This window comes from Sceloporus occidentalis, unplaced genomic scaffold, assembly GCF_023333645.1.
Source record: "Sceloporus occidentalis isolate IW3139 unplaced genomic scaffold, rSceOcc1.0.p SCAF_3, whole genome shotgun sequence".
Lineage (NCBI taxonomy): Eukaryota > Metazoa > Chordata > Lepidosauria > Squamata > Phrynosomatidae > Sceloporus > Sceloporus occidentalis.
This window is the reverse complement of record NW_028316983.1, coordinates 92,785,502-92,806,448: the sequence shown is the minus strand read 5'-3', so window position 1 is coordinate 92,806,448 and position 20,947 is coordinate 92,785,502. Positions and strand designations below refer to the sequence as shown.

The 20,947-nt window shown below is 40.1% G+C and overlaps 1 protein-coding gene across 7 annotated transcripts in view; it reads left to right on the top strand.

The window, feature by feature from the left end:
* The window catches only part of ERICH3 (glutamate rich 3), an 88,543-nt gene that overhangs the window by 13,495 nt on the left and 54,101 nt on the right, over nt 1–20,947 (top strand). For 4 of the 7 annotated variants that reach the window (XM_089515451.1, XM_089515456.1, XM_089515450.1 and 1 more), the window contains 6 exons: nt 5,723–5,848; nt 9,221–9,292; nt 9,609–9,731; nt 10,992–11,153; nt 16,096–16,308; nt 17,463–17,643. In XM_089515451.1, coding sequence (XP_089371577.1) covers nt 5,723–5,848; nt 9,221–9,292; nt 9,609–9,731; nt 10,992–11,153; nt 16,096–16,308; nt 17,463–17,643 — 877 coding nt within the window. Of the gene's footprint in view, nt 1–5,722; nt 5,849–6,374; nt 6,778–6,860; nt 7,293–9,220; nt 9,293–9,608; nt 9,732–10,991; nt 11,154–16,095; nt 16,309–17,462; nt 17,644–20,947 lie in introns of those variants that run through there. The other 3 variants (XM_089515455.1, XM_089515452.1, XM_089515453.1) reach the window with 3 other exon arrangements.

The window sequence follows — 20,947 nt, the reverse complement described above, 5'->3', positions numbered from 1 at the left end:
GGGACACCATTTTGCTATGTCATTATATTTAATGGGACTTGAGCACCCACGGATTTTATTATCAACGGGGGGATCTTGGAACCAAACCCCAGCGTATAACAAGGGTCCACTGTAGTGCAATCCTACTCAGTGGAGTCTTCTTCTCAAATATAAGTCTCACTGAATTGAATGATGTTTGTTTTCATGGGAAGGATTATGCAGCATTAGTTAGTAACAGTTTATTCAAATTTTCCTCCAAGAGGTTTAGGACAGATGTGTCCCCCATATATATGCATGTCATATCCTTGTGATATTAATTACCTATGGGCTGGCTGACTGTGAATTTAAACCCATGTTCATCCAGCCTGTATCCAACACTGCGACTGCTGGTAGAACAATGACAGTTCTACTGCTCTGTTTTGTTCCCTGCTCCTCTTCTCTAAGCCTTTTGGGACCATTTTATTCCCTGCCAAGTCCTTCAAAATAGGCTTGCTACATAAGAAAAAATATGCCTTGATGCCATGGCATGACTAAAAATGTATGGCAATGCATTTTTTTCACAGCTGTCTTAAATCATTGTGACAGCATCTAGTGTTGACAGCATAATATAGTCTGCAATATACCCAAAGCCTGCAAATCCTCTGCTCACTTTCTAAGGTGTGCCCAATTGAATTTTGTGTGACTTATTTCTTGAGTAACCATGCATAGGATTGGTCTGTGTGGGTAATCTTGCTAGTGGTGGTGGGAAAGTTTTTTGCTCCAGGGTTGTAAGCAGATGTTTGACTCCACACACACAGTTTCCTTTGACTCATCAAATCAATCCTCAGTCTACTCAAAAACAGAGCAGCGTGGGTGAGTAGATCAAGGGGGAAACTGCTATTTAAATAATGATTAGCATGACTGTGTTAGTATGGATTGGATAATGAACCAGTTGTGAAGTTGTGGAAACATTTTGGAAGCAGAAGATAACAGGTGCATCTACACTGTAAAAATAATGCAGTTTGGCACCTCTTTTATGTGCTGCAGCTCCATCCTTTGCAATCGTGGTATTTGTAGTTTTACAGGGTCTTTTGCTTTTTCTGCCAAAGAGTGCTGGTGTCTCACAACAAACTACAAATCTCAAGATTCTGTAGGAAGGAGCCATGACAGTTAAATAACTACATTATTTCTGCACTGTAAATACACCTAGCCACTTGATCAGTGTGGCTGTTTAATTTTGTTCAAAGCTTGGAAAAGTCCCCCCCCCCCCCCGCCCTGCACTACAATTCCCAGAAGCAAATAAGTAGAATCCACCAGTGGGCATGCAGTTGTAATCCCCAGTTCCCCAAAATTTTATTTACATAGGTGGAATATTCTTCTGCATATTTCATACATGCTGGTAAAGAAGTCAAAGAGAAGAAACATAATGGCTCCCCAGATAGCACACTGTGGTGTTTTCTGCACCTTGCTGAACAGCTTGAATGATACTTAACCATAGGTACTTAGTTACTCAGTTAGCATCAGTTACTTTAAATAAAATAAATGGTGAATGCTCTCTTTTATGATAATTTGGCATAACCGGAAGCAAAAATGAAATATAAAATTTAGATATTTAGCCGACAGTGGCTACCATAGCAGTCATGTCACATGAGACATGAAAGGTTAATACAAATAATGTCGTGTACAATATTAGAAATTTATTAGACTTATTCTTAGGCAAAAATACAGTGGGCCCTTGTTATACGCTGGGGTTTGGTTCCAAGATCCCCCGTGAATAACAAAATCCGTAGATGCTCAAGTCCCATTAAATATAATGACACAGCAAAATGGTGTCCCTTATAAAAAAGGAAAATCAGGGTTTGATATTCGAAATTTATACTTTTTTGGAACATTTTGAAACTGTGGATACTTGAATCCACGTATAAGAAGGGCTGACTGTACTGTGGAAAAGAATCAGCACAAGTTTTCTTGCCCAGTAGGGAGCAGACTACCGTTGTCCGGGAGCAAAGTCATCTTCTCATGGATTAATACTGAGCTGTTGATTTGGTCTACTGGTGAACCAAAGCAAAAATGACAGATACACGAGAATCTGCTGGGTAATCCTGGCAATATGAAAGAATGGACTCCTTGGCAACAAGACATTTAAATAAAAGCTATTACAAGAGTATCATGCCACCTAATGAGGCACTTAGCATTTTCAAGTGATATTTTAAACCAAATAAAAATGTTCCAAGCTCAAGGTGTCTAATGCTAGAAATGACTGATGAAGAAGTATCAAAGGAACCTGGAGCTTTGCTCCATCTTAATAAACATGACTCACTATCAATAATACAGCAGCAACCCATTTTAATGCTACTGTAGACCTTTTGATGACATAGATTAATGAGGATTACATGTATGTACTGTACTATCTCGGCAGTGAGCTTTGACTTTAGTGTGGCTATATCATAGCTACCTATGAACCAAACAGTATGGTTGTCATTATGCTACTTATAAACATGTTTTTGTTACATACCTTTCCAGACATAATTGGTTCTTAAGTGATCTCATAAATCTGGCATGTATATGCATGTCTCCACTTGATTCTTGGAAAGCTGTCCTTCAAAACTTTTAAGAAATTAGTGTGTTTTTTTTAAAGGAAGCCAAAATGAGTCTCTAGGATGGGAAAATTTTGATGTCTACTGGGGATTTGGAAAGTCTCCTAACCACCGATTTACACCTAAAAGACATGCTTGAAGTTTGAGGGATATTCCAAATACAGCATGAAAGACTGCATTTGGAAAGGGACATTCACCTGGTGTGATATAGGGTAGCATTTTGGGCATACGCATGAACCTCTCTATATTTTGGCTCTATTGCCTAGCTAAACATGAGGGTTTGAAGTGTTCTTAGAAGACAGACCTTTTTTAAAGGCCTATCAGCCCCCACGTTTGGTTTAAAGACAGAAAACTATAAGAAAGGAGCCAAGGAGTCTTACACTTGGTCCTCAAGAGTTGTCCATCAATTGCTAGATAGCAGACTGAGTAGACACACTAGAGATCTGATCACCCTTTCCTTCATATGATGAATTGTGTTGTATTTCTATTTAAATCATAGTAAAGATTTATAATTACTGTAATCATGTTACACATGCCACAGGCCTGGGTTAGCAAGGGTTGAGCAGGACTGTTAATAGCCAGAACTCTTGAAGGTCTCTCATTCATAGGGTCACCATAGGTTGAAGATGAGTCGATGGCCAACAACAATAACAACTTTTTCAGTTGTATCAATGCATATTAATAAGCCTGTGTAAACATTTATATAAATTTGCACCTCTCTCTCATATATAATGCTTGATTTAGTGGGGGCAATGCATACATGGGCACTCTGTACATCTGGAATGAGAATCACATTGCTCCAGATGTTGTTGAACTGCCAGTTTCAGCAGTCCTAGGTAGCATAGCCAATGGTGAGGAATGCTCAGAGCTGCATACCAACAATCTCTGAAGAACAACATGATTTCTGGCTCTCCTGTAAACAAACAGGGAGAGGGGGCTTCAGTGATCAGAAATTATGCACATGCATAGAACAGTGAGGTTTGTTGGATTCCCTTGCCCCTGGGATAGCCACTTTTTCTCAGTGATTCATTTTCTGTATGCATTAAGAAGACAAGAAGAGTGGGAAATTACCCATTAAAGAGAATGATAAGGAATGAACAGCAGGGGGCAGAGAAAGATAGTCTATGGCTTTTCTTTCACTTTCATTTAATTTTTCCTACTGGAGCCTTAAGACCTTTCAGTAGACATGGCTCTCACCAGTCAGTTATTCTCATGTGGTGAGTGTAACATGAATTCAGGCACTTACTCTGGCTGTCAAGAGCTGCTTATCTTGGAGCACTTCATTCTTTGGGTATGGACACCTGCACCAGTTAAAGGTTGAGCATCCCTAACCTGGAAATCTAGAAAGACAGGTAATTTAAAATGATAAATACTGACTTGAGCATCTGTGTTTTTTGGTATTCACTGGGGATCCTGGAACCAACTCCTCACAAATAGTAAGGGACCACTATATTCCAAATAAATAAATAAATATCAGAAATCGGAAACTCTTTTGATCTCAAGCATTTCAGATAATGGGTACTCAATCTGTATTAGAAAAAAATATTTTTATACTCTCAATGAGTACATGCTGCCTTGAGTGTAAACAGTCCCAGGATGGTTCATGCTGATTAGAGAAATACAATGATAAAAAGAGGATATAGTAATGAAAGAAAAGCCATTAAAAAACCATTGGATTAAATTGGTGGGCCTGCGAAAATGAAATATTCTTTGTCTGCTACTGCAGCTGTATTAACAATGCACACTGCTAAGTTAGCAATGTAAGTTCCAGGGGACCCTTACTAGGAAGTGAATTCCACAGAAAGGATTCCATGGGTAAGATGGCTCATTTCCTGATTGTTGTGAATCCGAGCTCAGACAGAACATCCAAAGGAAAGTCTCTGAGGATGACCTCAGTGCATGGGCTCTTTGGTTTGGAATTAGATGCATACCTAACATCTTTATCATATATCCCTCCTAAAATACAAGGAGTAGGGAATGGAGAAGGATGGGTTCTCAACATCTCTGGATTTTAAGCAGACAAGTGGGAAAACATACACAGCAGTGGCCCTGAATATGTGTTTCATTTTGTCACTGCTGTTTTTAGTTACTTTTATAAACAATATTTCCTCTAACATACTAAAGGTGGTGTACGTAGTTGTCCTCTCATTGTCTCCTCACTCCACCTGCAAAATTGTGGAGTAGATCAGATTGAGAGAATGATTGCTCCAAGGTCATCTAAGTGAATTTCATGGCCAATAAAGACCGTTTTCTTGATCTTCCAAGTGAAAAGATTTTCACCCAGAGTGAAAAATGCTGCATGCAAAACTCCTCTAAAAGATAAACACAATGGCTGGAATTCAAATTGCCCTCCCATAAATGAATCTTAGGGGCTATACAGATCGCCCCTTTCCTGGCTGGATCAGGGCCACAGCAACCTCACGCCATGGCCCTGATCCGACCTCTGGAGGGCACAAAAAGGAGCCGCAAAAAGTGACTCCTTTTTGTGCCCTCCAGACTGTGCCATAGCTGCAGCACTGTGGCTGTATGGTGTTCCTTTGGCACTTCATCATCTGGACACAAGCACCAGAGGTGTGTCATGATGGCGTGCACTGTCTGGAGCAGCGCATGCCATCATGGCACCCTGGGAGTGGAGTTAGGGCCTGCATCATTAGGATGCTGCACCCTGACTCTGCCTACAGACTGGTCTTTCAGGCAGGTCTGGATAGCCCCGCCATTTCCAATTGGGATAAGCTGATCCTTGTGTCACAAACTACTACGGAAACTCACCTCCATTTGAAAAGTAAGATCACAGAACTACAGCTCCTAGATCCTTTAGCCAGCATGGTCAGTGGCCATGCCATCTGGGAGTTTCAGTAGCTATAGTCCAAAAAAGTGACTTTTCCAATATGTATGTGTATACACAAACATTCACATGTTAGAATATTTAAAATTAATTTTATTCTGAATTTAAGGACCTTTATCCTAGTGTCTCAGATGCATATGCTGCAAGGTCTTGTGGAGATGCTTATATAGATGTGAAGCTTTCAATAACACTTAAGAAAATGGCAGTGTTTGCCCATATTGTGCTCCAGGTATATAATGGACTTTATAGCCAAAATGTGGTTGTTTCTTAATGTCTCTGTTTTCTCACTCCTTGTTCTTAAAATTTCCCATTCTCATGGCAGATCTCAAGAAGTGGAAGAATAATATCAGAGAAGGAGTACCGGCTGAATGCCATGAGGAAAGATCATCAGAAGTATATTCGAGAATGTTTGGCTCAGGCAATATTTCACAAAGTCCTTGACATGGAAGTATGGTTGCAGCATGGCTACTTCTCCTAAAGTGTATTGGAAAAAAATGTTCATGATTTTACTAAGGAGTTTTGAGATAATTTTCTGTGATGGGATTATCTTGCAGGCATATACTTTTCTTTTGTGGGGGAAGCATGATCTCATTACTATAACAAGGTAGCTACAGGTGTCTATAACACATAGTTATAACTAATCTGCACATTCCTCCAATCTTTTTGTCATACTACCATCTGGAAGTCATTGGTTAGTAATGATTAACAGAATGCCTAGATTAAATTGTAAGAACACTCTATAAATGCACGTTAAAAGTCAAAATGTCCATCCTTTTTATAATCCAGATTCTCTGAACATATATTTATCAAAGACTCTTTTTTGTTAAAAGTATCCTGAATTGAACTGAATGTTTAATTCAGACTCTCTTGTTTAGTGTCTAAACCAAGGGATAATGCCGATCTTGGTTAGTGATTGTGAGGATCTGTGATCTTTAGATAGATTAACTTGGAATACATTTTAAAGAATACTGGAGTTAGCAGGTAAATAGCCTCAAGTTAGTTTGTCAATAAGAAAACAAGTTACCCAACAATACCTTCTGCAATTAACAGAGAAAGGTGGAAGAAAAGATAGAGAAGTAACCTGTAATTGGTCAGAACTGATAAATCAATAGCATCTCAGAATGTAAGGATCCCTACTGCCACTAGATTCCACACAGAGTCATCTGCTGAAGGCAAGGCAGCTGGAGGTCATGTCCCATCAGTGAACTCAAGAACTGGTCACAGTCCATCAGAGAAATGCTCTTTTCTACCCACATGGATACCAAAGGTCATGGCAAACCTGCAAGAACAAAGAGGAGTGTAGATGTAAGGAGTAGGAAAGGAGAGGGAAGCATGGATACTATCTCATGCACACAAAAGGTGGAGACATGGCTGGAGGTAGGCCACATTCTGCTTTTCTTCTGCCAACCAGCTGTTCCCATTGCTGATGGTTGTGTCCTATACAACATCAACTGTTATCAAGGACCAGGCTCATAAATGAGAGACTTTACGTTTCTAAGTCCTATTAAGTTTTTGTGCTGTTCTGGTTCTTGGTGTGCTGGGAAATCCATGCTGCTTCTCTTACTCAGAGCATAAAGCAGCAGTTGAGACCAACTGACTTAGAATTATGGAATCCTAAGGAAGACACTTCTTGGTCACACACAAACATGGAGATTATTTAGCAGAGGGCTGCCATCTTCCCTTCCCTCTTGCCAGCCAAACAACTTATAACAGCAGAAACATCCTTGAAAATCTTTGATGGGGCCTTATGGATTACTCAGGCCATTTTTCCAATGGAATTCACAAAGAAGATTTGGTTGTGGACTTGCCTTTCCTTTTCTCCATCTCCCGTACTTTCACTGATTCGATTTCCCACCAACAGAAGATTGATGAGAAAGGAAACATTTTACTTGGTTTGGAGTACACTATAAATTTACCTGTTCCCTTATGACATAGAGACCAGGGCAAGAGTAGTTGGGGAAAGTGGGAAAGAGGTTGGAGTGGGAAGGAACAGTCAATCGTTTCTCCTAAATAGGAGAGCAAAAAGCAGAAGGTGGAAACAGGGCCTCTGGAATAGAACCAAGCTCAGGTTGTGTTCAGCTTGCCGCTAGTGATGTTTTCCTCTCTTTCTTCTCTCCCTACTGTTATAATTGATTTTTTTAGCAGAAAATACCTGGAGATCTAAAGGTCCATCTCTGTCCTGTAGATTTGACTGAAGGCCAGCTTGTTTTTGTTTTCCTTGAGGCTATAACATTCACAACATTCACAAATGGAAAAGTACTCTCATCATCACAAACAATGCTATTACAAAGACTAAAACAACACAGTAAACTGGGCTTGTAGGTTGGGATGCAAAGTTCACATCTGCAAAGGATAGGTGCCACAGAATTTGAACTGAAAGCAAGAGAGAGCTGTAACTTGGCTGTTGACTATATAAAGGTTCTGAGCTCATGTGCCTAAGGATTTCTGGTTAACAATAAAAATATTCTTTGGTTTGTTGTCCAAAGAATAAGACCCACTAATCACAGTAGGATTTTCCTCAGAATCAAAATTATCACTATACTGCAGGTCATTAAAAACCTTAATGTAACAAATACATGTTAACATTAATTTGTTTACCTACCCTCCTGGTTTACTCCTCTCATTACTCCCTCAAAAATAGTATTATGCACCATCAAATAGGGTTGGAGAACTCCTTTTTTTTTTTGGAGACGCAGAATGAGAGACATGATCTGAGGGGTAAGATGGAAAGGAACTGTCGGGACATAGGTGGATCTCAGTTATTGAATATTTATGCTAAGTTCAAGGTTTTACAATAATTTGTTAAAAGAAAATTCCTAAGCTCTGGTCATCTGACACTCATAAAATTCATGGATTCTTGTCTTAGGCATCAGAATAGCAAACAAGAAGCAAACTGGCTGTCCTGTTCTTTACTCCCTCTGTGACAGAAGCTTACACAAATCAGTGCCTACATACTTGCAATCTAAAAGGCATGACATAAGAGGAAAAAGCAAAACTCATGCATTAGTTCTTGTTTACAAAGATAAAAATCAGTGACATAATGATTAATCAGATTCTTTCCCTCACAGTAACTGGTAGTATGCAGCCCTGTGTATGGATGGGCAGTCCAGTTAGCATAGTCTCTGTTTCCCCTGTTTAAATATTTGAAGGGGTGTCACATTGAGGAGGGAACAAGCTTGTTTTCTGCTGCTCCAGAGAACAGGACCAGGAACAATGGATCCAAGCTGCAGGAAAAGACATTCCACGTCAACATTAGGAGGAACTTCCTGCCAGTAAGGGCTGTTTGACGGTGGAACAAACTCCCTCGGAGTGTAGTGGAATCTCCTTCCTTGGAGGTCTTTAAACAGAGGCTGGATGGCCATCTGTCGGGGATGCTTTGAACTGGATTTCCTACATGGCAGGGGGTTGGACTGGATGGCCCTTGTGGTCTCTTCCAACTCTATGATTTTATGATTCTTTCTTAACCATCCTGCTGTCTTTCCCCTATCCACAGGGCAGTTAGTATGTTTGGTTCCCATCCTGGGAGTGGGATGGACTTGAGGAATGTGAGATGGTAGTCCACACATTTTTCCTTGTGTTTCCCTTTTTTGTCATTGTGAACTGAATCTTGAAGTAATGGTCTGAATATTCTAGTCCTGTAGGACAATGCACTGCAAACAACCATTCTGTGGGGATTAGCAACTGAATTGCCCACTTAGGTTCATGTAGGAATGTTTAGAAGCCCACCACAGACAGGAAAATATCCAAAGAGCAATTTTGAGATGTTCCTCTCATATTACTCCCAATGACAGTATTGTATCCTTTCTTAAAACCCTACTAGCGTCATCACCAGGTTGAGATAAAAAGAAAACTTGAAAATTCTGCCAAGAGAGAACGTGTTCAGAGAATCAAGGTAGGAAATTGAAAACTTGTTTTGAGGATATATATGACTGCCTGTTTTAGGAAAATAAAGACCAGTGTTATGGATAATTTTTCTTTCATCACTTCCTGCTTGCCTGTTAATGCAGATCTGGTGGCTTTCTGTCAATATTATTTTCATATGGCTAGCAGAAGCACATTTATGCAAAAATAAAACCTATTTACTAATATCTCAAAAGAGAACTGTTAATCTTGGTTCTCCAGTTTCTGAAAATGGCAAGTTTCAAGAAAACTTCTTCATTTCCTAACAATACAATTTTCTCAGGCATTTCACTGCTCTGTTCATCTAGGTGGAACGATCAAGAAAGGCAGCAGAAGAAACAAATCATCTGCTTTCTCCACACCCGCCCACTGCACGAAGAAATCGCTTTGCTCGTCGCAAAATAAGTGAAAGAGGAGAAACAGGAAATTTGGTAAGGAGGACTAGAAGGCCAGCTTTCTCTTAGCTTTAGCATCCTACTTAGAGTACCATGGGCTGTGGCTCTCTTGGGATGGAAATCAAAGAGAAGTCTCTCAAATCTGCAGGATTAGGAGAAGGTAAAACCTCTTTATTAATCTCAAACATTATTGAAGTCAAAGGCTTTCACGGCCGGCATCCATATTTTTTGTGGGTTTTTCAAGCTTTGTGGCTGTGTTCTGGAAGAGTTTTACTGACATTTTGCCAGCACCTGTGGCTGGCATTTTCAGCGAATGCTGGCATGAAAGTGAGTGGGGTATATATACTGTGTGACCCTTGGTTGAGAGGACGTGATTTACAGGTTAATCTGTGTGTTGGCCTGTTGTTGAATGGCAAGGCCTCAGGGTGTCCGTTTACACACAGATTAACATGTCAATCACTTCCTCTCAACCAAGGGTCAGACAGTATATATACTCCACTCACTTCATGCCAGCATTCTCTGAAGCACCATGATAGCACTATGAACTTTTGCTGCTAAGTAGGAATTTGATTGTGAGACTTATTCATACATCTGGTCTTATTTGAGTTGTGTACCTTTTCTGTATAGTTTAATGAATATAAATTATTGTATCCAGGAGCTTGACACTCATTTGGAAATAAAGAAACAAACAAACAAACAATCTAAATCACACATAAGGGGATTTTATAGATGCACATGGCTTTCTGCTCTGAAATGATCTCCATCCTGTCTTGTCATATTAATGTAGTGTTTTAATTGTGTTTTAAAATGATACTGTTTTGTTGTTGTTACTTACAAGCATGTTTTGTGATGCTTGGGTCCAATTTTGGGAGAAAGGTGACATATAAAATAAATACAGTGATCTCTCCATATTTGCTGAGGTAGGTGTGAAGGACCCCTATGAATGGGAAAAAACCAGAAATAAAGAAACAAACACTATTCTTTTTACCTGAGAGAACACCTCTCTAGGAATCTCCAGGACCTCCAGTGCAACTCTGTGGTCAACATCTGCCAGAAGTTGATCATAGCACTATGCTGGAAGACCTACAAATGCCTAGAGAAGTATTTTCTCTAGGAACCTCTAGGTTCTCCAGCACAACTCTATGGTCACCCTCTGGCAGAGTTGCTCTGGAGGACCTAGAGATTCCTAGGAAAGCACATTAATAAAAACCGCAAACAACCAAATCTGCAAAAGTCAAAATTGCAAATATGGGGGGGGGGGGGGCATCTGTAAATAGATTTCTTTACATTTTTCAGACCACCTATCCTCGACCAAACACTGCACCTGGAAACATACAGCACCCACTTCGATTGCAGCCTCTATATGGCAACGCTACAGTGGAATCTACACCAAAGGCTACTTCGACTTCCAGAGCAAAATTCCTCACCTTTGAAAAGGAACATCAGTTGCCGAGTGGGGTTAGACACTTTGTTCTCTTATGCAAGCATTTCACTAGCAAGAAACATTTGTAAATTTTAGCTTATGCTAAGATTACGGGTTACCTAGTGCTGCCTTTTCAAGAATATAATTGAAATAACTTTGATAAAGTAATTACCATGCATGTCACAGAAGACCAAGTCTACAAAAGCTTATGCTATAACTTTTTCTGCACAGTTAGTTTTACAGATGCTACAAGATCTATTTGCATACTGATGTTCCAGATTATCATGGCTATGTATCTAAATTATACTGAATTATAATTACATATAAATAATTATAAGTTTAGAGGAATAGGGCAGACAATGTGGCTCCCATAGTCTATCCTTTAGCAGAGTGGAATGGTCAATAGATACAAGCAGACTTTGCTACCTTCCTGCATCTGCTTCAGTCTGCCTCTCAGTAAGGCTTGCTGTATGCATGAAAAGTGTTTTTCTTCCATTTCCTATCTTGGTTGGTAGAAGTTAGTAATTAGGGCTAGGATGAGATTTCAAAGCAGGCTGCTTGACTATGTGAGCTCCCTTGCTCAATTTTTTATGAGCAGAACTGAGGCAGACACAGCATCCTCCAAGCAGGTGGCTTGTTATGATAATACTCACTTCAATCCTCTCTGGTAGCAGTCTCCCTCTTTTTTTAAAAGACACCCCCCCCCCTTTTCTCCTATCAAATCTTCCTAGAAAATTTAGTAACTCACTGCCGCCTCCCCAAAAACTTTGGTTTTCCAACTGGTATTAGTTAACCAAATTAAGTAAAGCTATATTATTGTTTTCTAAATTTTCTGTAATGTATAATGTGGTTTTTGCCATTTTAAATAATTTTTTCAGCTTTTCCTGTTCATGGAGAAGGGCAAAGAGGTATGACTGGCATCCTTTTACTATTGACATCTTTTCCACTTTTTGGAATTTCACTGGAATTATTAGCTACCTCAAACATATCCTTATGGACTAGACACTTCTTTTATAATAGCCAAGCTTTTTAGGAATTGAATTCCTGGTGCATTGCAGTATTTCGAGCTTTCTTCTGCATTTGTATGGAATCATGACATAGAGTCATATGGGTGACAGTGGCTTGACACTTGCCATTCAACCTGTCTAGGCTCCTGCCTTCCTTTCCCTTTAATTCTTGTTGGGTGCAGTCTGAAAAATATGGAAATGAAAAAAGTCACTTTTGGAAAACTAGTATTACTCAAAGTGTTGGTCTAAAACATTGTGATATAATATATGTAGCAGTATCACCATCAGAGGTGGCAGTGCTATTAGTGAGAGTAAGCTAGCTTTCTCATGCTGCTGATTCTGGGTATCATGAATTCTCAGAAAATGTTTTAATTTGATACGGTATTTTTACTGAGGGGGGAGTTTTCTGTCTAAAGTGCCAATGTAGCTTGTCCTTGAGCGATATACACATTGCTACCCTACCCCTGGAATAAAGAGACCAGACACAAGTTGTATGGGTTAAAAACAGGGCTATTTATTGACCTATTTATTAAGTTCTTAATGGAACTGCAACTAGTATCATAACCAAAACAAATGTGGGAGACAGAGAAAGCTGCATACTGGTGTCTTACCACAGACTACCTCTGCAGCTTATCAATGACGATAACACCTGGGCCCTCAATGACAGTCCATAAGTTGGGCTGCCATTGGACAGCCCGCATAAGGAAGCCCAGCAAGAAGTCCCCCTTCCCAATCTGCAAAGATTAAAGTCAGGGTATACCTTCCAGCCAGACCCAAGGTCCATTCCTTTCATCTACCCCCCAGGTCGCAAGGCCTGTAGAGGTGCTTCCAGAAATTTCCCTAACACCCAGAAGGGTGGCCAAGGTGCTCGCCGAGATCAAATCCAAAGATTTATGCAAAATATAAATAAATACGTCCAATTAGAATCAACAAATTTCAAACCAAATCATGTATTATTGTGACACCACCTCAGCCAATCTCCCTTATGCCACTGGAAACAGTGTGGTGTAGGCGAAAAACCCCATGGAAAAGGGGGAAAATTCCTACACGGCCCGTAGGCGACCAAGTGAAACTTCACACTATACCAGCGGCGGGTGGGTGGGTCGACAGTTAATCCAGGAATGAGACACCCAGGGGATGACAGGCAAAGCATGCCCTTAACCACACCTCCTAAAGCCTCATGCCATGGCAATCAGCCATGGCATGATTTAACTGCCCTGGTCTCCACTAGTAGGAGGGCAGCAAAAAGCCCATCCCAGCTCCACAGCCTCCGGCGTGGAGGGGGGGGGATGGCCAATTTGCAGCTAGCCTCAGGCAACAAAATGTTTTGGTCACTGCTACAGTTAATAGATTATTGGAAACTAACCTTTAAATTCAGTAAAAAAAAAAAAAAACCCACAACACTGTGTAGACCAAGACTAGAGGGATTGTGGCTGCCAGTGTTCTTAGACTCATCAGGTCCAACCATCTTGGCCAGTGGTCAGTAGTAATGGGAGCTTATAGCTGAGATCCAAATTGGCTTAGTTTAGCATAAACTTCCACATGTGGAGTTATACTTGGTTGTGGTATGCAATCTTTGTGTTGAATGGAAACATTGCACCTTTTTGCAACCTTGAACTGAATGTGGATGATCTACATAAAAGAAAAATGTCCAGCTGCTTCTGTGAAGGAACCTACTCATGTGTAAAACACAGTGTAGTTCCAATATCTAGGAGGCCACAGATTCCTCAGTTTTGAAACAGATTTAGGACACCTACTGAAACTAGTGCCCTTCATGTGTGCTATGTACTATGTATATAACGTTTGGGTTATATGTGTATAACTCTCAAGAAGTCCAACACATCTGGAGAGCTCCAGGCTGAGGAAAGCTGCTTTAGAACATAAAAAGCATCTTTCTGGGTTTGACCAAAGGTCCATCTAGTTCAGTTTTCTGTTTCCAGCAGGGGATGGTGAATTTTTACAGGAAACCTGACAAAAGATATGCATGATGTGTCTCTGAACATAGAAGTTTCATTTGACTGTGATAATGGATAGCTATAGTTTTAATCCCCATGACTTTGTCCTATCCCCATTTTGACCTGCCTAAGACAGTGCCCCATACAGTGAATTTTGTGGCTCAGTTATGAGTTGTGTGAATAAGTACTTCATTTTGCCTGCTTTAAATCTATTGCTAGTCAGTTCTATTGATTTTGTACTTTTGCTACCATTACCTCAGTTACCAAATCATCATAGCATGTAATGTTATGAGTTAGGTTCATGATTGGAAGGCAGATATATGGTGGCTGCTGTTTCTATAACTACTGGGAATGTTTTGGCAAATGCAAATGAGAATGCCAAATGTCAGGCAGTAAATGTGCTTGCTGAAGTGATGCCATATACCCCTCAGAAAGCAATGTAAAGTGCTTATAAATTTGGCTCTCTCCAGACTGCCACACTTTACAGTGGTTCTTGAAAGGGGACTGTGGATGATATAGGCTGCAAATAATCCAGCACTTGGCTCCACTTTAACTCCCATGGCTCAGTGCTATGAAATTCTGGGCTTTGGTGGTTGTGAGATATTTAGTGTTCTTTTTCAGAGACCTATGGTTCCACAAGAAACTACAAATCCCAGAATTCCATAGCACTGAGCCCTGGTGTCAAACTGCATTCATTATGCAGTACGGATGCACCCATTCTAGAAGCTGGTGCATTTTCTGGGACTGAGAAAAACCTTAGGCCCTCATATATACATTATTCTCAGTATCTCTAGCTTTCTATGAGTAGCAAGAGGATATCCTCATGGGAGACGGATGGGCAACCCACATGAGAATGTCCTTTCTCTACTGCTGAAAATGAATGTACCATGATAAAAAACCTATGTTCCTTTTTCCAGCAGTGGAGAGAGGATGTCTTTATGTGTGTTGCCCTTCCTTCTCGTATGTGGATATACTCTTGGTGTACCCACACTGCAGAAATAAAGCAATTTAACATCGCTTTAACTTCCATGATTCTATCCTAGGAGAGGCATCAGAGCTGTCTGAGAAACCAAGCTGAATAAGGGGCTGTGAACACAGGCCATAAAGGCTGGCCTGGGGGTGGAGTTGGGGCGTGGCATCTGCATGATGCATGTCCCAAATCCACCCCTAGGGCAGCGTGACACCATGTGTCACTCCACATGATGCGCAGCACCACCACGGTGCTCCTCTGGCACTGCATCCACATGACGCAGCACCAAAGGAGCACCTTCAAGCTGTGGCACCATGGCTACCATGCCCTTTCCAGGGTTCAAAAGGGAGTCACTTTTTGAGACCCCTTTTTGCACTCTGGAAAGGCCAGATTGGGGACGTGGTGTGCGGTTGCTGCGGCCCTGATCCAGCGCAGCTGGAGGCGGCTGCAGGCCTCCTCTTAGGGGCAGTCTGCACAGCCTCTAAGTCACCAAATCTCAGGATTCCACAGGATGGAGCCATGAAGTTAAAGTAATGTCAAACTGATTTATCCCTGCAGTGTGGATAAATCTTCTGTTCACTCCTGAAAATGAGCATATCATAGAAATAAACATCTGGCTCACTCTACATAGATATGTTTTCATCATTGAAAATCCTTTTAGGGCAGTTCTAAAATAGTCATGTCAACCTAGTGCTCTCCAGATATGCTGGATAACAAATTCCAGAATCCCCCAGTCATCACTAATACAGTTTATTTGTTTTGTCTCAACTGTGAACCATTATTTTGTCACTTCTTAGAAGCTTGGATTGTGAATTATACATGGTGGCTAAATGGTGCTAAAGAGTACAAAATTTGCTCTAATTAAGAATCTGTTCTGCAAGCATGAAATTAAGAAATGGATTTAGATTCTTTTAAAATAAATACCTCCCCGCACCTAACACATGTTCTGAAAATTGATTTACTGGAAAAGGACTATCAACTGCTGCTTTAAGAACATAATTAATATTAACTAAATGTGGATATCAACTTTCATTATTATTTTCAGGGAGACAAAGGGGTATTAAAGCCTATGCATCCAACAGATTATTCATCTGGAATATCCCCCTACCGATTTCCCATCATTAACAATTACGTGATACCTATTCCTCCACCACCCAAAAGTGAGAAGAACATGAGCACAGTGAAAGGGGTGGCATTGAGAGGTCGAAGGCTTCGCCCAACAACTGCACCCAATGGCATGGAGCAATTGTTAATGAGGGTAATAGATCTTCTCCATCTTATCATTTCTTTTTTGTTTGGTTTTATCCTGCATGGGTAATTTCATAATGCACTTTGCAAACTGTCTGAAGGAGAGCTGAAATAAAACTGTCAGATCTGTTAGGAATGTCTTGTTCCCAGCCAGTATCCTAACCAATGGGAAGCTCACTTGTTTTAGAATGAAGATTACTTTCACAGATTCTTCTTTCCTGGGAAATTATATAAGAATTATAATATTATACTCTTTAATAATAGGTTAATTAACATATGTCCAGTCCCAGTTATTACAGTTTAAATCTAGGGACTTTTTGCATTAGAATGTAAGAACTGTGCTGTATGAGATGTAAAGCTCATATAGTTTAATGACCTTTCTCCCATAATGGTCAACTAGATCCTCTAAGAATCTAAGCAGCAGAGCATGAGGACAGTAACCCTTTCCCATTTTCTCCTCTAGAAGTTTATATTTAGAGGCATAGTGCCTCTAATTCTATGGGTACTATATATAACCCTTATGAATGGTGGGCATTAGTAGACTTCTTCATGAATTTGCTTAATCCTTTTTTTAAGAACGAGGCTACACTTTTATCTGTTAACTTTCCCCATGCTGTGCCTAAATTTGGAAACCTTAAACTTCTCTTACTTGCCTTAAAAATCTTTTTTTTAAAGTCCCAAATGGGGGACTTACTATAAGCGAATTGCTACAATTAGAAAAGCCGTACCCAGTATTCCAAATGTGGTCACACCATAGATTTGTATAAACACATTATAAATACCTGTTTTTACAATGGCCCTTTAGCTAATGATAGTGCAGAATTTTCCTTCTATATAAACTTTATGTTCTACCACCGAGCTACAGGCTTGCCCAGTAGTAGAAAATGTTATATATATCAGCTCAAATTAGTTCATTCTGGTTCTTTTGTTAGGTCCTTTTCCATAGGGTGTGTAAAAAACTTATGAAAAGATGGCAAGAAAGGAGTAGGAGTAGTAGAGCAGCTGCCAATGCCAAGTTATCAAGTTATTTGTCACCTTATCTCATATTCATATTGTGATTGGTAAATGCTGATACCACAACATTGGTTTTAAAACAGGACAATATAGGCACAGATCTTTTCAAACTTGCAGCATTTCATTTGAGTTTTCTCCTCTTTGATACAGGACACAGGAAAATTCTACAGGCCTCAAGTACACAGTAATGCATATGTCACCATGATCTATTTGGGAAAAACTGTGCACCTGTCCTATGACCTTTTAGACTACCGGGAGGAAATAAAAATATATCAACAACACTGTGGAGGAGAAAATCTATGTGTGTACAGGGGGAAACTGCTGGAGGGAGGTGAGCCTGAACAAGCCCCAGAGTTCATTTTAATTCTGGCAAACTCTTATTTTATATGGATAAACTGTTGAAGTGGTAGCAAAATTATTTCCGTGAAGCTCAGTCTTGTTATGTGTGTCCAGGGACTTATATACCAGCTGCCTCAAACTAAGCCTAGATTTACTATTTCATGATTGAAAATGAGGCTGCAATTACTTTTGCAAATTATGGAAGGAGGGATGTACAGGAGTGATTTAACAAAATACAACGGGTTAGATTAATTTTTGGATGGAGATGTATGGTTAATAAAATGCTTGCAGGGGTAAAATGAATACCAAATTATCTGTGTACAAGAAGCTATAATATATCAGTGTGAGCTGTTTATCGCTCCAGAAGGGAAATGAATACATGCTTGAGGTTTGATTCTGAATTTGAATCAATGGTGCTGATGTTGACTTAAGCAAAGCTCTTGCAGGTATAATCACTAATGGAAACGAGGGACGAATAGCTTGCTGGGTAGAATTAATTTCATATCATGGGAGTGGGCTGTTGCTGAGGAAGGATATCTTTCCTGTTATTAGTTTTTATTTATTTCATTTGTCAGTAGCATTTGGCACTGTAGAGAATGTCAGCATAATGTAGTCCGTGCCCTAAGGCCCTAAATCTGTATTAGACAGGCTGGACAGCAGTATGAGAAGACATTAAGGAATTCTAGAGTAAGGGCAGTTAAGAATCAGTTGCTAATGGAGGAATAGGTAAGTGAAAGCTAAGATGATATTTGAGAGTGCTATATTCAAGAAATGGTGCTTAAGGAAGGATTTGCAGGAGGACAAGGAAGTAACTCACTGTTGGACTGGGGAGAGTTGTTCCATACAATACAGAGCAATATGGCACCTTGTTCACTAAGGGATAAAAATCAGGCAAGGGGATGAGCTTCTTCTGAAGAGCAAAGCTTGGACAAGTGGCTTTTTTCCTCTTCCAGAAACCCTTGTGCAGTAGCTCTGCTAGCTGGGGCATTCTGGAAATTATAGTCCAACTCTCCCACCTCTCCCTAACATTTCTGAACAGAGGGAGTAGAAAGTGATGTAGAGATGAGACAAGTAACAAATATAGTCAAGAGAGTATAGAATCTTTGAGAAAAGGATTTTAAAATGAAAATTGCAAACCTGGTATTGGAGAGGTTTACAGTCACAGCAGTACAAGTCAACAGTTGGAAAGAAGATGGAGATGAGACACTGTTCGCACAAATAGTAAATAACAGACATGGGGGCCTTGATCCAGATTGGATCCCAAACATAGGAGGTGAAGTGGCTTTTATTCTTTGCAACCCAGTGTCATTTCAGTTTACATTTGACCCCCTGCACCTTCCAGTATTCACACTGATTTCACTTCTTCCAGTGCAAGTAGTAGGGGCAGTGAAGAATTTGTTTTGGATTGGGACTTTAATGGGAAGGGCAAAGCGTTACAGACCGCTCTCTTTCGTGCCAGTCTTGTGATCAGAGGGAGGACAGGTATCCAGTTCCATTCACATCAGTGCTAATTATGTGAATGGCCTCTCATTAAGGAGATTATCTCAGTGCTTTGAAAGTGCCTTATCCCTGATGGGATAAAGGAACATTTAATTTTAAAACCGGGTGTTATCGTACTCGCCGGTGGCCAGGTGAATGCAATCCGTATGCAGTCCAGATCCCAGCCACACTTGTTTTCAAAAATGAGATTTTGTCGTTTTTGAAAAGCCGCTGAGATCCGGACTGCATAAGGGTTGCATTTGCATGGCTATTTGCATAGCGAGTGCGATAACACCTGGTTTTAAATTAAATGTCCCTTTATCCCATCAGGGATAAAGTTCTTTAAAAGCAATGCGACAATCCCCTCAATTAACCCTAAACCAAAAGGCCCATTAAGGCAAAGATTACAATAATCGGGGTGGTTATTGGTGACTGAATGGCCAGATTCTGGGTATTTATGAAATGGGGAGGAGAATTTTTATATATATATATATAAAAAAAAAACCCCAAGAAAGCCCAATACCAAAGAAGCCAGAGAACCTGGTAGTGATTGTTTTTGTATAGTTACTGATGTGGCAATATAAGAAGTTTTACAATACTTATTTATTTAACCCTCAGAGCAAAACAAAACAAATGAGTCAGGTAACTGTTTGTAAGTAATGTACAGATGAGAGAATACCTGAGTTGCATACACTTAGACTTTTGAGAGTTTGAGAGTTCTTTTGTCAACATATATCTGTTTGTATACTGAAAATTGGAGGGATGAAGTTTAACATAGACAATTTTCAGACCTGGCTCAAATATTGCTGAAAGGAGCCAGGAACATCCTTAAAAGGGCCAGGAAGAGTCTGTGTTTGAAAGCCAGGAGCGCTTCTCCCATCGCCATGGAAGTGTTTCTCCCTCTTAGCGCGCGTGAATTGTTCCAGGGGAGTGAGTTTTCTATGAACGCAAAACCTACGTCTATAGAAAACTCACTCCCCTGGAACGATTCAGAAGCACTAGCAGGGAGAAACATTTCCATGGCTATGGGAGAAGCACTCCTGGATTTCAAACACAGACTCTTCCTGAACTTTTTAGGGACGCTCCTGGCTCCTTTCAGCAGCGTTTGAGTCTGAAAATCCTCAGAGTTCCTATTTTATCAACAAAAGTAAAAAAGCTGCATCAATCAGTCACTATAATGACTAAAATGGACAATGCGTCTGCCAACTAGCCCTTGTGTTGTGTTGTTTTAAAAACAACAACAACCATTTCCCCCCATTTATGTATGTATGTATGTATGTTTTGGTGGTCTGAATTCAATTTCTAGTTCCAGGGAGATGGGACTCCTTGACTTAATGTTGTCACTGTTGTGTTCTTTCAAATAATTTCCGACCCTAAAGTGAACCTCTCATGGGGTTTTCTTGGCAAGATTTGTCCAGAGGAGGTTTGCCATTGCCTTCCCCTGAGGCTGAGAGTGTGTGACTTGCTCAAGGTCACACTGTAGGTTTCATGGCTGAGTGGAGAATCAAACTTAATTGCTGAATAGTAAATTAATTTATGTAAAATCCATTGTTTTAGTGAGCCTATTCTAGTTGGGATTAGCAACTGGATTTCAGTCTAAAATGGCTTTAAGCATTATTGTATTGGTTTATTGCTACCTTGAGTTCCCTCTCATAGAAAAAGGTGGGATATCATCTCTAAAGAAAATAAATACCGGTAACAACCAGAAAGCTTTTTTTTTTTTTTTTTTTGCAATGGCTTGAAAGGATTAAAAGTTTAAAATCCCTAAGCAAGTTTTTTAAATGGCTTTGCCTGATGTCAAAATGACAGTTATATAA